This window comes from Aythya ferina (assembly GCF_964211825.1).
Source record: "Aythya ferina genome assembly, chromosome: 4".
Taxonomy (NCBI): domain Eukaryota; kingdom Metazoa; phylum Chordata; class Aves; order Anseriformes; family Anatidae; genus Aythya; species Aythya ferina.
Window position 1 is genome coordinate 60,861,564 of NC_140300.1, and position 16,096 is coordinate 60,877,659.

The 16,096-nt window shown below is 45.5% G+C and overlaps 1 protein-coding gene across 2 annotated transcripts in view; it reads right to left on the minus strand.

Moving 5' to 3' along the window:
• Nucleotides 1-5,630: 5,630 nt before the first annotated feature.
• The window catches only part of SLC20A2 (solute carrier family 20 member 2), a 54,911-nt gene continuing 44,445 nt past the window's right edge, over nucleotides 5,631-16,096 (minus strand). Inside the window, exons 9-11 of one of the 2 annotated variants that reach the window (XM_084516609.1) lie at nucleotides 11,823-12,008; nucleotides 11,027-11,111; nucleotides 5,631-6,413 (exon numbers count right to left, since the gene is read on the minus strand). In XM_084516609.1, coding sequence (XP_084372735.1) covers nucleotides 6,249-6,413; nucleotides 11,027-11,111; nucleotides 11,823-12,008 — 436 coding nt within the window. In that variant the 3' untranslated portion in view covers nucleotides 5,631-6,248. Of the gene's footprint in view, nucleotides 6,414-10,459; nucleotides 10,545-11,026; nucleotides 11,112-11,822; nucleotides 12,009-16,096 lie in introns of both variants that reach the window. The other variant, XM_084516610.1, reaches the window with a different exon arrangement.

A 16,096-nucleotide genomic window follows, 5' to 3' on the forward strand; every position in this document is an offset into this window, starting at 1 on the left:
TTCCTGGCAGGTCATGGGAAGAAGATTGGCTGGCTTGGGGGAGCTTATGTACACGTGGCTTTTACGCTGCAGCCAAAGTGTTCCTCTAGATCTGGAAGTCTGAAGAGGGTTGCAGTCTCCAAGCTCAGATACAACCCCATGTTAGTCTGGCGCAACTGATTTTTGTGTTCCTTGCACTGGCTCTTCCTTCACCTCCTCTTCAGAGGCAAGGACACGCGTCTCTTTTGTGCTCCTTCATTAGTAAACAAACCAGGAGAGATTCAAGCCTCTTTCTTCAAGTCAGTAAGATACTGGGCTACAGAGATGGCGAAGGGCCTAGAGGGGAAGATGTATGAGGAGCGGCTGAGGTCACTGGGCCTGTTCAGCCTGGAAACGAGGTGGCTGTGGGGAGACCTCGTCGCAGTCTACAGCTTCCTCGCAAGGGGGAGTGGACGGGCAGGTACCGATCTATTCTCTTCAGTCCCCAGTGATAGGACCCACGGGAATGGTGTCAACCTGCGGCAGGGGAGGCTTAGGCTAGACATCAGGAAGAGGTTCTTCACTGAGAGGGTTGTCGCACACTGGAACAGGCTCCCCAGGCAAGTAGTCACTGCACCAAGCCTCTTGGCCTTTAAGAAGCATTTGGACTGTGCACTTAGTCACGTGGTCTGAATTTTTGGGTAGACCTGTGTGGTGCCAGGAGTTGGACTCAATGATCCTTAGGGGACCATTCCAACTCAGGGTAATCTATGATTCTATACCCGCCTTTGGTTTCAGTGAGAATTCAGGCCCTGAAAACAACCAAAGTTTCTTCTGGATGGTGTTTTTTCTGAATAGGATAACTTCATTTCCCTTTTGAAAACTTACAAGGATGTAGTAACAAAAGCAAAGGCATAAAACAGTAACTGAGGCATAGGATACTTTTCAGCCTGCAGCAGACTATAGATATGATATTATCATTTCAGACAAATATGATCTACATGATGTGAAGTGTTCTGGCATGATTACAATCTGCCAAAGGCCAGAAAATGGGACCTTCGTTTTAAGACTGTATGGAAAAGAAAACAAAAACAACAACAACAGAGAAGGAACTTTTCCTTTACCTAAATTTTATTATTACTTTTCAACTCCTTCAGGTGTCTACAAGGAATTTTGCCCTCCTCTCAAAAAAAAAAAAAAAAAAAAAAAAAAAAAAAAAAAAGACATTGTGACATAGAGGTATAATTTCAGTTCACACCAGAAGACATTCTTCTCACTGAAGTACAGTTCAGCCCCACAGAGTGCCAAAAAACCTGCCAAAATGTATTTAAAAAGAGATGCAATATGCATATAAGATCCTTCAGATCAATGTTACAGCCCTAGACAAAATGTTTGTTCAACCATGCAGCGCTAAAATTACTTCACTAGTCAGTAACATAGCATCAAGAACTAAAGTCGGATAATAATTCTAATTGTCTTGACAAAATGACAAAAGCTTCCTTGTGTCAATCAGTATGAAAATGTAATTCAACTCAGCACAACAGAAATTGTTTTTTCTCCCAGGATCTAAGATCACCAAATACCACACAGCCAGCTTAATTAGATTCTGATCTAATTTAAAAAAAAAAAAAAAAAAGAAAAAGTTCATATAAAGTTCGTATGTTTGTTTCTTATAATTCTTATCTGCTCTGCTTTGGTGCTTAGAGAGCTTCATAGTGGTAGTAAAATCATAGTCAAATTCAGACTTCCTTTCTTGGACCAGGAGATGGAGGCAGTGCTCCACCAGTCTATCTGAGTATCCCTAAAGCAAGCTAAACACAAGGAAGAACACAAAATCAGAGGTCTTCAAACCTTTCAAATCACCTTTTCCCATCGGGTGCCTTCCCTAGAGAGGAATATCAGCACATGAGCAGAAAAAGACCTTCATTCAAACAGCTTTATATTCTCCAGAAACATATAGCTATCCAAATCCTTTCCAGCATCAGGGGCTTCTCTTAAAGCCCCTGCTCTGCTGCCGTGCAGTCCAGCGACAGCCAGGTTCCCACATTGGGGCTAGGAGCTCTCACAAAGCAAGCCAACTCTCTCTACCTCTAACAGACAACACAGAAGCCCCAAGTAGTGTCCTATACTTTTGTGTTGCTCTGTCCAATGCATTTCCCAGGTATGTTTGTTTTTGGACTTTTACCCACACACGGCCCTGCAAGGGACTTTAAGCCACACACACCAGAACAGGTCTTTGGGCAGGCCCTTACCCTAGGGGTGCAGATCTTTATCCAGCCATCAGAGCACAGCGTACTTTGGAGTCAGGTACTTTGGTACATCAGCATTCCCATCTCAGCTTGGAGATGAAAAGGACAGCTTCTGCATCCCCAAGCCTTGTGCTCTTTGGAGCCCATTAGGGCCGAGCTCCAGGGGGGCAGGCGAGGGCTGGCAAAAACACCCTGAAGGTGAAAAGTGGCTGTAGCAGCAGGGAGCAGGATGACTTACTTTGGTCATCCCTCCCACAGAGAGATCCAGAGACTCCAGGATATCTATGCAGTGGGCCTGAAAGTCTCTTTCTTCTTGGAGGTCTTCTACTGCCTGCAAGACAGCGTTGGGAAACCCCCCATTACTCTCAGCTCCCACCTCAGGAGGCTCTGTGGAGGATGAGGACATCCAGGCCCCACTCAGGGGCCATGTCCCAGCCCCAGGGAAGTGCTGGGTAACTTGGGCACCAACTCAAGTTGCGGAAGGAAAGACTCACCATGGCTGATGCCACTGCCTGACTACAGCTTCACATGCAGTTCGAATACCACACCCCATCATGCATAGGCATGTGCTGGGTGCTGTGTCCCCATGGACTGGACCAAAAGACAGGAGGCTTTGTGATCTGCTGGGGTTTGCATTGGCCTTTCCGCACATCTCCAGCTTCCCTGGATGTCCCTGAGTAACTGTGACCTGCAGCCAACATAGCCAGGCTTTGCACTGTGACCATGGTCAGCATGGCTAGGAAGCCCGGAAGACAGTGGAGCTGGGGGGGCTGGAGGAGAGGAGGGGAACTCACAGTAGCACTTTTCTTGGCAGTGGCTTCACATGGTGGAAATCATGGAGTGAATAGCAGAGGTTGCAATGGATATATCTTTAAACTGCTGTAACCCATGTCTACAAGTGGATGCTGTAAGTCAGTTCTATAGCAGAAACTGTTTGCACTGATGGAGGATGAACCTCACCAGGAGCTGTGCCTCACAAATGCTGCTGTGACTTGGCTTGAGCTGGCTTTGGTGCCCTGTAACCATACTCCTCTCCTGTCCCAAGCAGCCACTATTGCAACGAGGGCTTGAACCAGGGACTCAGTGAGCTTGGTGGCCAGTTTGTGGACATTGTGCTGTATTGGGTTTATATGGCAACATGAGCTCAGAGAACCAGCCCTGCAGACCCCAAGGAGGGCAGGAGGCGCTCCAGGCACGCAGCAGCAGTTCCCCTGCAGCCTGTGGAGAGGCGCCTGGTGGAGCAGGCTGTCCCCCTGCAGCCCATGGGTCCCACATGGAGCAGATCTCCACGCTGCAGCCCGTGGAGGAGCCCCCGGTGGAACAGGTGGATGTGGCCTGGAGGAGGCTGCAGCCCATGGAGAGCCCCTGCAGGAGCAGGCACCGGGCCAGAGCTGCAGCCCATGGAGAGGAGCCCACACAGGAGCAGGGGGTCTGGGGGGAGCTGCTGCCCACCCGTGGGGGACCCATGCTGGAGCAGTTTGCTCCTGGGGGATGGATGAACCCCGTGGTATGGAGCCGTGTGGGAGCAGTGCTTGAAGAGCTGCTGCCTGTGGGCAGCCCCTGCAGGCTCAGTTCAAGGACAGCATCCCGTGGGAGGGACCCCACGAGGAGCAGGGGCAGAAAGGGACTGTGAGGGAGCAGCAGAGAAGAAACATCATGGACTGACCGCAGTCCCCATTCCTTGGTTCCCCTGTGCCGCTCAAGGAGAGGAGGTAGAAGAGGGTGGTTAGGGGACGAAGGTGGGTTTAGTTTGCTTTTAGTTTCTCGCTGCTCTAGTCTGCTAGTGATAGGCAATAAATTACATTAATCTCCCTGTGCTGAGTCTGTTTTGCCCATCATGATAATTGCTGAGTGATCTCCCTGTCCTTATCTCAACCCTTGAGCCCTTTCCATCATATTTTCTCACCTTTTTCTTTGAGGCAGGCACTGCCCGGCTCAGCTGCTGCTGCTGGGCCCAAACCCCTATGGTCCCACAGGCTGATACCTCCTTGTTACCAGCACGGGACTCTTGCCCACAGACTGAGCGAGGACCCAAATAGCACCCATGAGGGGACAAAGCTGCAAAGCCCTGGCCTGTGGGGTGGCACTTGGGGCGCTGCAGAATCCTAATGTGATTCCTGGCACCTCAGCTGGGCTGCGGGAGCTTCCTCCTCTTCCCTGCTCACTGAGGATGAGGTCGGGAGGATCAGGATGAAAACAGGCTGCTCCCAACCCAGCACCAACCTCAGCACACGTGGCAGCCATCACCCAAACTGCCTCTGGCTGGATAGACCGCAGTAGGTGATCACTGTGTATGGGGGCATCAGCTGTGGAACGGGGCTGAACAGGACCCTGGGATCCTGTTCTGATTTTCAAGCTGTGTACATTGTGGTTTTTATACATTGTGATAGACTAAAATGCTGAAATTGTTTCCTCCTCCCCTCCAGCATGTTATACTTGCATGTCTCCTCTTTTAACTTCTCCACTGCTGCTCGTTAGCAACTCCCCAACAGCCAGCACAACTACACTTGGTTACCTTTCCTTTCTTCAGCTTTCTAGGACTTTCTTTACACTTTTCAAATTCATTACAAATATCACTGGGAACAATGCAGTGTTCTCGTGGTTGACAACATGGACACCACCTTGGAGATGGCACGGCCCAGGGAGCTTTTTCTGCTTCAGTGCCCTTTCCCAGCACAGCTGATGTGGTTGAATAACACTTGAAAAAACTGAAAGGCAAACAGTGATCGGGGCTGTTTATCTTTTTATTATAAATTTAGTATGAATGACCAATGGAAAAGTCACAATGGAGTACCAAGACCGTTTATCAAAATTTTAGCAGCATTTAAACAGTAATAGATTCCCAAACCTCCTCCAGACATGCCTTGCCCTTCACCTCCCACCCACTGAACAGTAACCTTCATTAAAATGTGCTTTCCGAAGCCGTGCAGGGATTTAGCTCGCCATCTCCCGTGTCAGTCCCCTGAGCTGCTGTGAAAAAACGCATCCTGAGCACTGGCTACCAGCAGCCGAAACCCCCAGCCACGAATGCAGGGCTGGGCTGGTTTCCTGCCCCAGGCAGCCGTGCCAGGCAGCCCCGTTCCTGGTGGCTCACCGGATGGAGATGGAGGAGACCGATGGTCCGTGCTGGTGCCTGTGACTGATGGCAGGACAACAGGGCCGGGGCTTGTGGGGAAAGGAAGGAGGTGAGCAGTGAGACACTTCACAAAATGAAGTCTGTGTACTGCCAGCTAACATGGACGACAGTGTTCTGCCTACTAAGCAACAAGAATGAGCAGAACTAGCTTTCTTATGTGCTTTTTGCTTGTTTGTTTCATTTTTAGTTACATTAAGACATGAAGAGTACAATCCCAGCCTTGCTGCTGGTAGCTCAGTGAAATAACATTAAATTAGAGGTGGAGAAACACAACACACACCCACACGTGTAGACAACAACGTATTATTGGCAAGCTATTCCCCTGCTTCTTTGGTACTTCCTAAACTTTCTTATCCAAAATATATGAGGGAAATGCACCATTTAAGAGTTACTGTTTGTAAGTATTTACAAAGCCATAACCGTTACGCTATGATACACAAAGATCAATATGATATGAACAGTTATCTTATGAAAAGCACTTATGCACATTTTGTTCCAGTATCTTAATAGCTTTAAAAAAAGTCATGTGTTATGCAGTCCTGTACCTCGCTTCTTCTGATATCAAATGGACAAGAAACATTTCCTAATCCATACTCTTCTTCAAAAGATTAAAAAATTGCCACCAAAATGATACACTATGTACAAATTTTACTAAATATTAAATTCTAGGCAATTATTTTCACCCCACTAATAATATAACTTAGGTATTGTTACCTACTATATGCATATATATTTCTTTAATATATAAGAAATGGCACCACATCACCATGTCACCAATATGACACATTGTTATATACAGCAGATAAGAAGTTAGATATGGAAGATGGAACCTCTCCGACCGGTCCTTTCAAGGGAACGCTTCTCCCCTCGGTACTAGCTTGGCCACTTCCCCTTTTCTCAGCTCTTCAGACGTTAGGCAGGATACCGTACACCAGCAGCGCCATCACCCCGGCGCTGAACAAGCCAGCCACTGGGACAGTCACGAACCAGGCCAAGAAGATGTTGCGGAAGAGGCGCCAGTCGACGGCCTTCTTGGAGCGGATCCAGCCGACGGCCACCACAGAGCCCACCTTGGGAGCACGGGAGGGAGAGAAGGCAAATGTGAGGGGTACATCCCAGCGCCCCCAGTGTGCCCGCAGTTGCACCAATGCCAGTCAGCTGATACCAGGCGATGCTGGAAACTGGGGCACTGAGATGAAAGAGCCTCTGGTGACGATAAGCACCTCCAGTCAAGCCCATCACTCTGTGCCCTGTTAGGAAACCCAGCCTTTCTGGACCTGCCAGCAAGCAAAGCATCCAGAGCTAACAGCCTCCCTGTGTAAGAATACATCGGCCTGATGCTAGGGGGCGTGCAAACTACATTGAGAAGTCTGGCTTCAAGTGGGGAATGGGTTAACCACCAAAATATCCTGCACTGCTACCAGGGCAGCTGGAGAGATCGGTATTTTCGATGATAAAACACACTGCAGTATGGGCAAAGCTATTTTCTCTCAAACGTGTTTTCAGTTCGTGAACTCGGATGTGAAACCAAGCATATTATTTTTTAGGAAAGAAATGTGTTGAGAAAAATGCTTCCAATGCAAAGTGATGCAAAAATATGGTAAAAACTTCAGAAATGCTTTCCTTTCTGCCCTGGAAGTGGCATTCTGCCATTAACAAACCTATGTATATCCATGCAGCTCTATTCAAAGCAGATGGTAAAGCAGCAAGAAACGTGGAATGAATATTCAGTTTTGAACAAAATGAAACTCCAAGACACGGCTGGGCTTCTGTTCCCTTTCTGCAGCCTGAAATGCCATCCCTGCCTCCTCTTCCCTGCTCATTTTCTTAATGGACGTATCAGTCCCTGCCTATAGATTACCAAGGGACTGATGTGCAAAGCTAGGGAAATGATAAACGCCGGAGTGTGAGATAGGACAGGGACATCCAATCCATCTTTTGTTAATATCTATTTAACTTCTTACTACTGCCTAACGTTTCTTTTTAGAGATGAGTGTTCTTTGTTGAGGACCTTATCACTCTCACAAAGTCAAATGCTCCTGTGATAGAACAAGATAAAATTGACCTTGATACTTTAGGACTGGAAAGGCCTTGGCTTAAAGAAAGTGTGAGATGTCATTATGGAGGAGCAGACCCAATGCTTTGAAGGTCAGCTTCAAGACTGTGCCAAAGGACTAGTGTGAAATTCCCTGAAGGACTGTGCCTTACAGGAGGTGTAAATCTAAGGGAGTGAAACTAAAATTTTTGGTTTGGTTTGTTTATTGTTTTGTCTATAGGTTATCAAACTTGATCCAATAAGGAAATGTGCTAAATAATATTTAATCTGGATACACCGTGACTGGACAACGTGTTAGGCTGTGCTTAGCAGGTGGAGCGTGATGCCTGTGCCTTGTGGGAATCTCAAGAAAAAGCAGCACCTTGCCCAACTGAAAGGAACCCCCCACTTCTGAGTATCTCAAAGCGTTAATCCAAGGAAACAGTGCTTTTTCCAGCAGCTTGGCTGTTAGGCTCTGCTTTATATTTTGCAACTTTTTAGCACCAGTCTGGCATGCTGTGACAAGGAGCATTGCTTTCTGAGCAAGCCTGCAGTCTACGTACGGTAATCTCTGAGTCCTTCCTGAAATTTAAAAGGTATCAGCAATGACGGCATTGGTAATCTGTTTTAAACATTGTTAAAGTTTAGTTGATTAATAGTGATTCAGATGGACTAAAGGTTAGGAGAGTAGCTAAAACTTTGGTGTAGGGCAACTACACCAGCTGTGGAATTTCAGATGACATCTACTTCGAGATTGGTTTGAATGAAACCAGTGCAGTTTGCCTTCAGTATGCTCTGCTTAGAGCAGAACAACAGGAATTACAGAAATGCATTTGGCTCCCTTATTTCCGTGCAATGATGCATCAAAATCATACTCAGACTATTTTAATTTCATAATAGCAACACAGAGAATACTTACAACCCCCTTCCAAACAGTAAGAGCAAAACAGAGCTGACAGCATGACCTCAGCAAAGTTGCTTTTGCACACAAAAAACCGTAACTCCTGCACTCTATCTCAGTATGTCAACACATTGACTCCCTTACAGCTGAGAAATATCTGTTTCTAGATCTCACACTGTGTAATAAACAACAGGAACTGTGTGTAAGCCTCAGCACTGACCACTTGCCTACCTGGGAAGAAGATGGGGTAGGCATGTATTCACAGCACACCAGCTTTTCCATGATAAACCTCAAGAGAGGCTGAACAGCCAAAATAATATTTCTGCTGATTTTTAAAAAAGGCATTTCTGTCTCAATGGCAACTGCTTCTCTGATGTGTCTGTAGCAAACTCTGCAGTGAGAGACATTTCCCCATGGAGTGAACGACAGTTAATTGTTCCTTTCTACCTTCCCTGGGCCCTTGAAGGAAACAATGAACATATCTATTCTAAGTGCTTGCTTTATCTTTCGTTGACCAGTTGGTCTCTCAACTCCAGACCTTGTTTTGCTGAAACATGGAATGGGGTGTAATAACGTGACATCCTGGAACAGCCTAATCCTATTGAGAGGTGGATCTTCCCATTAAGAACATCCCATCTAATTATACATGGCAAACTGCAGGTAGCAGGCACAGCCTAACTGCATTAACTGCTTTTATGGAAGTAATTTTCAAAGAGTTATTGTGCCCTGCCCTTCAAAAAGACCAAGCCTTTAACTGTGTCGAGTCAATGAATACATTCTAATGCAGCCCTCTCATTAGCTGATGGCTTCCAAGAAATTTCCCTTTTACATTCAAAGTCAGTCTATTTGTCTGCACCAAAGTGTATTTTCTCTTTTCTGACAGCTGACAAAATGCTCCAGGCACACAGGGCGGATAATCAAAGCTGCATTATTCTCCCTGGCAAATTCTTCTTCTCACTGGGCATTTGACTTACAGTCAGCTGAAAGGGAGGTGTTTTAGGGGTAGCATTTTCACAAGTGGCTCATGTTGTTATTATTTCTTCCCCTGCTCAAATCAGAGGAACCGGAGTTAGGCCAATACTGGGAAATGTGAACAGCCTTTCAGAGCAGCCTAGGCTTGGCTACTGCTCAAAGGACTCTACAGCAGAAAGAAAGAAATGATTTTGCAACAGGGGAGCTTTCTGAAGAAATGGTTTTCACTAGAAAAGGCCAATTGAACTAACTCTGGGTGTTCTGCAGGATGTGTGCATTTCAAGACTCTTTCAATGTCACAGGCGAGCCTGCCTGGCGTCTCGCCGTCTGCCTGCCACGCTGCGGGGCAGTGAGCCCCAAAATCCTGCACTAGCAGAGCTGGGAGAGCTCAGAGGCCCCCAGGGTGCAGCAGCAAATCCCACAGGATCTGATCCTGCTAGGGCTTGGTGGTGCATCCCAAAGCAGAGGGCCTTGCAGCTCTGATTTCAGGGAGTCCTCCCCATACCCTGCCAGAGGGTGAGGTGTACAGTCAGCTCTGAGTGCCCAAGAGAACAAGCAAAGGGAAGAGAGAAGGAATATTTGACATATAAATTTGCTGGGGAACCAAATTCCAAATGCCCACCGTGTTCTTCTGGCAGTGCAAATGTCCAAGCAGTCTGTGTTGCCTACAAGCCCTACACGTTTTCTCCTACTGCATATGACACAATTAAATTCTGCCCTTTACTGAGCTTATCTACAGTTCAAGCTGGGCTTTTAAAAATATATACATATATATATGCTCAAAGAACAAATTACAGGGGGCAGATTCTGTATTATAATGCACAAAAGTGAGGATGAGTTGGTTTAAAAGAAGAGAGACATTAAAATATTAGCGTAAGGATGTAACACTGCTTTTCATCCAAGCGGCTGTAAACTACATGTAACCTGGATCACAAAAACTACAAGCCTATGTTATTTTAAGAAGTCTATATTAGTTCAATATGATCAAGCAAGGATCAATGACATTCCACACTTTTGTGCAATTACTTGTAATTCCGACTTTGCTCAGCTGCACTTGCTTTAGATGCAGTTCTTGGTGTTTTGCAATCGCTGTCTGCATGGTGCATCACATAGTGAAGGCAATCTGCAACAATCTTTATCTCTTGTATTTTGTTATGGTTTGTCCTAGTGATGTGATTTACTGATGGGATCACTGCAAACTCCAATACCTTGCAATGGGTGGAGCTTATTGGAATACCCACATTTGAGGCTACAAGTACCGTTAGCGCACACATTACTTCAATGCAAAATCCACTGTGAAGAAATAAAAAAAAGACAGATGGAAAACCTGTAGTAAAAGAGTTATATGCAGGAAATCCCATGCCATGCACTTATCAAGAAAGTGAAGTATAAATGATGAATGGTGTGCAGCCTCTGAACAAGGGAGAAACGCTACATGACCAGGTTCAAATGGCACCTTTGGAGGGAACCAGGCTCTTCATTGCCACATGCCCCTGCAATTGTTTGCTTTGAGATTGAGGCCATGTGCCAGTAAGTGATGTTTTTCCTCAACCACTGCTAAGGAGTCCACGCTCAGCTGGCTGTCTTGCCCAGTTGCAACAGCTTTACTGTGACAACTCCAGTCCATTTTTTTAGAAGCCTGATTTGTTTTAAAGGCATCTTCCCCTCTCCATGTTTCCCTTACAGAAACGTGCCATTATCCACTGGTTCGAGCAGCACAGTTTAAGGTGAACAGTCCAGACTGCCCTGACTGCAGTCTCTCGGCGAAGGCATACCTTGCAGTGTGTAGTACTGACAGGAAGTCCAACATTGGAAGCTACCACAACTGTGAACGCCGAAGCCAACTCAATAGTGAATCCACTGCGGGAAGCATAAGAAAACACTTCACAATCACTCTTTGCATCAGCTCGGACTGATACCATGCAGTGTGCCAAAGTCTTACCCGTTTCTTCTTCAATCGTTTATCTCCGACTGATTTTTGTCACAGAAATAAAGTTAAGAGAGCAAGGAACTGCTGAATAATGGAAACAGTACAGGCTAGTCACCTGCAGTAAACCGGCAGCACGGCTCATTGCGTCAGGAACTTTTGCTAGTCTACGCTGCAGTGAATCATGCCTAATTAGTGATTCAGCTAAGCACCAGCAGAGGTCTAGTATGCATCAAGGACAAAAATTACTGTAATGAATACATATGTCTTTAATGGTCTGAAGCATACTGGGAAAGCCATTGTATACTCGCCACTTCCACAAGCACCTTCTGGCATGTTAGTTAGGGCACCAGCAGAAGACTCTGCTCACGTAGACTATGTCCAAACCCACTCCGTGTTAGTTTACAAGGATATCTTTGCTTTCTTTCTCCCTCTTTCTTTTTTTTCATCCTTTCTTTCTTTTTTCATCCTTCCTTCCTTTCTTTCTTCCTTCCTCTTTTTAGAAAGACGCAGAAGTCGAAGCCAGGTTATCATTAAAATCAAAGCACAGCAAAAACAGCAGACAGACAAAATACTAGAGCAGCAGTTTCCCAGACTGGTTCACACACAAGGTTCATACAGCGTTACGACAACTGCGCGCCTACCTTGATGGTGTGATTGGAGTGAGGTCTTTACCCATGGTCTGGATAACTCTTCTACCCCAGACCCAGAGACCCACGCAGATCCCAACGCCTCCATAAAACAGCAGCCAGACAGGAGTTGACGCCTCTTGCATGACACCACCTTGCTCATAGATCAGCCAGAGCGCGACGAGCGGACCAATCGCATTGCTGGAGAAACACAAAAACATCGCCTGAGTTATAAAAATGCAGGTAATTGCCTTGAATGGGATTTTTTTTCTGCATGATTTTTCTCCACAGTGCATGCAGCACCGCTCTGAGTTGACCTTACAGGCAAAACATTTTCTCACTTCTGAAGGTTGCAGCACCGGACTCTTATTGTGTTGCTTTTTCAGATGTCACTTCACCACTGATAACTATACTAAACACTGGAAGCAATTTGTCTTTAACAAATCATTTCCTGAAATGTCAGAGTTGGCAATATCTCATATGTCTGTTCTGGGACAAAGAAGCAGCATTTTCAGTACTGTGTTGAAATTATCTCAAAGGTTACCAAATCAAGAGCTCTTCACCTGTAAAATTCAAGGCTTAAATGATCTCCTTTGGGCAAAGAAGGAAATTAATGAAAAAAATTTCCCTCTAGAGAAGAAGATGCAAACATTATCTAGTCTGACAACCTGCATCTTTTGGAGATACAATCAGAATGCATCCAGGAAGGTGACTTAAGTCCTTTCTAAAGGCACTGCAGAGCTGGTTGGGCTGGATCAGAGAAGACTCCTTGGTGATGCCGAGCTGGTATATGCTTTTTTCGCTATCCCACTCTTACTATCTAGAAATACACAGAACGTCAGCAACACTGAAGTCTCCACTCCTCAGGCTGCTCACCTGATACTGGTGCCTTACTCACACTTCAGAGCCTGGAGGCAGACTTCTGACTTTGCTTATTCCAAATAAATCATTACATTTCTCGAAACAAGAGGTAGCAGAAAAACTCGGAAGCTGGCAGACAGTTACTTTAGAGTCTTAAATACTTACTAAAAAGCAGATAAGAACTTTGTCATCACATTTTTTTTCAGTTCTTTTGCTGAACCAAGTGGCTGCTTGTCCTGCTGAACAGCATTTAGCACAATTTGTAAAAGCATGAATAGCACAGCAGCGCTGCAATCATGTCTAAATAACAAGAAGAGCAGAGCAAACCTGTCCAATGTCATTCAAAATGTTTGAACACCAACAGGAAGCTCCTCTCTTTGTAAAATGATAATGGAGAGTGGGTGGTGGCGAACACCGCGTGCGGGACTGACAGCTATGCTCACCCTGCCTAAATTTAGCCACTGGTCTCACTCCAAAGCACACAGTTGGAGTAAGGGCCATTTTTAACATCAAATGTTGAGTCTGGTTTGTCTGAGCAACACGACACACTCCTCCTTCCTTTGTCCTGGTTTGTGAGAAACCCAGCTCCAAAACCCCAGGAGTGCTCCCGGGGCACAGTGACCAGGAAGGCACATTCCCCTGTAAACACACACAACAACCTTCAAGCCGCAAGGCAAACAAAAGTACTTGAAAATGCTCTTTGATATGAAAAGGAATGAATAATTCTTAAAGATTTTGAGGAAACTGCTGGAGATTAATTAGTGAGCTAACATGAATAATAAAATGCAGTGGGTTTGAAGACACTGGATAGCATGATGAAGAACTAAATACACTTTAATCAAAGAGTGATTTCCACTAGCAAAAACACTTGGTCTGATACTGTGCTTGAGTATGCATTTGATTTGTTGAGTTTTTGTGAATGTGTGAGTGAAGTGATGATATGTGAAAGGTCCTTAGTGTCTGAATGGAAGATTTTTTTTGCTTTGAAGGAAAAAGAGACGCTCGATTAAAGCATTTCTAATTAAAGTTGGCTTGCAACTTCTTGGCCAGCATTTGCAGGTGCAGATTAAATGACATGCATGTTTTCATGCCTGATTGTGCATGAAAAAGAGGAAGTCATTTCAATGTACTTTCAGCTAAAACACTGATCAGATGAATAAACGGAAAACTGATCACCCCTTCTTGTAGTGTTGTACGACATGGGGACAACCTCCCCATTGAAAATAACAAGTGCCTTTGGAGCAAGCCCAGGCACCAATTCCTGACTGTTCTGAAGAGCTTATGTATGGATATTTGTCAGTCCTAATGTAAATGGGAAGACAGAAAAGGATTCAAAACCTACAGCAAAAAACTATGCTCTTTTGTACCTAAATCCAGTTTTAATTATTTGCAAATGCTACACCTCTGTGAATCAACTAAGCTTAATCCTCAAAGAAAAGGTTATTTTCTTATTGTGGCAACACCGGGCTGCTGACTTATTCCTAGCCCTGGAGGATCGGAGTGCATCATGCTGCCAAAAAGATCAGAAGAGATCACACCACTCCACAGAGGGGAGCACTTCTGATACCACCCCTGGATGGAAAGAAAGCAGAGGAGCATTGGATCAGCGCATACCGAGAAAGCCCAAAAGGTAATTTTGGATTTTGGATGTTGGAAAACATGGGTATCTACAATACTGAGTATCTACCTATATCAGAGGGACATTTCTCCTCTCCCTGTAAATTGTGCTCCATGTGGCTTAAACATTTGGCTCCTACGAACAACTGCATCTCCCAGTCTGAATACCTGCAAGAGGCTACCAACAACCAGCAAACTCGCAGTGCCTCCAATCTACCACCTGCATGGCTCTTTGGGAGGCTCCTTCAGTTTCTGGGCTTGTTCAGTAAGTTCAGCCCCAGGGGCTTGTGGCATCAACACTTCCTACACCAGCAGGGAACAGCCCTTGAAGAAGCCATCAGTCCTGTCCCACCACAAAAGTCCTGCCAAGACTAGGATCTTGGTACCACATGCACAGACATTGCCTCTACCATGTGCACACAGCCATCCCTGGGACTAGAAGAATTCATCAGTAGAAGACAACCAGTCCCATAAGGAGAGTAACAGAGGGACAAGACATCAGTAAAAAAGGAGTTGTTAGATACTTTGCTTTAAGACCTGTTGTGGTGAACAGATGTCTCCTACAGTTGAGTGACTAAGCAGATGAACCACAAGGGCATTGGCCACATCGGGATGTGGTTTGCGAAATATTTTGTATGAGTTCTGTCTCATTTGACTCAAGACACGATCAGCAGGAAAGCAGACCTAAAATCTTCCAAGCGTTTGGCCAAGACTCGTTTCACAAGTATTTTTAAGTTGTGATTTTTCTCTTACTCTCCCGCTACAGCTCTTTTGCTTGCCATAACCAACTCATCTTCATGCTGGAGTCCCATCTGGAAAAGTCTTATTTGCGGTAGTTTAGAGGGAGAAGATAAAAAAAAAAAAAAATCCTGCAATGGTCACCTAGGGGGACTGGACCCCTGTCTGCTTCTATCTCTGTAAAGATGCAATTAGGTTCCTATGCAGCTGAAATGCTTTTGAACACATTACTGCATTATTTAGCCGTTCGGTTAAAAAGCTGAGACGAGCTCCTCTTATCACACTACTGCTTTAGTTTCGTACATCTAATACACATTTTTCCACAGAGCACTTGCCATTGCAAGTTAATCGTATGCTGAATTTCTAACACATGGCGAGAGAAGCCCAGCTCCTGACCCTGTCACAAAGCACGCCCTCCATGCCCAGTATTTTTTACCATCTCTGCTGGCTGCTCGCAGTGCGTGGCGCCGTTTGCCATCTCCAGACGCGTGACCCAGGATTAACAGCCACCTAGGGCAGCGCTTGCACTTGCAGACACGGGTCACCGCGGCGCGGTGGGGTGGCTTGGACTGTATCTGAAGTGCTTGCTGACCCTCCTGGTTATTTTGCTAGCTTTCTCGGCTAACAGAAACTGGCATGACTTCTCTTTTCCTGCTCGTTTGTGCCAGCTGAGAATCTGTCCCAAAGCATTTATAAAGCTGTTGTGAAAGACAGCACTTGACAGTGCATCTGAACTATAAATAGGGTTGGCTTCTTCTCTCCCCTGAGAGACAGATAGTATTACCAACAACAAAAAAAAACATGCAGCTATCTTGGGACAGGCTTAGAAATTACCAGTTTGCAATGCACACACACACGCACACACATGCATGCAAGTAGAGATTTTTACATGCTCTTGGGTCACATGTGCAGGTCTTTCTCTGTAGGAACAAGGATTACAACTTTTTTAAATAAAAAGTAAGATTTTTTTTCAGTAGTGAAAGGATGCCATCAGTTGAGTGCTCTGTAAATCACCAAACCTCAGGCAACTTGCCATATTTTGTGAACTAAAAACACTTCTATTACCTAACTAT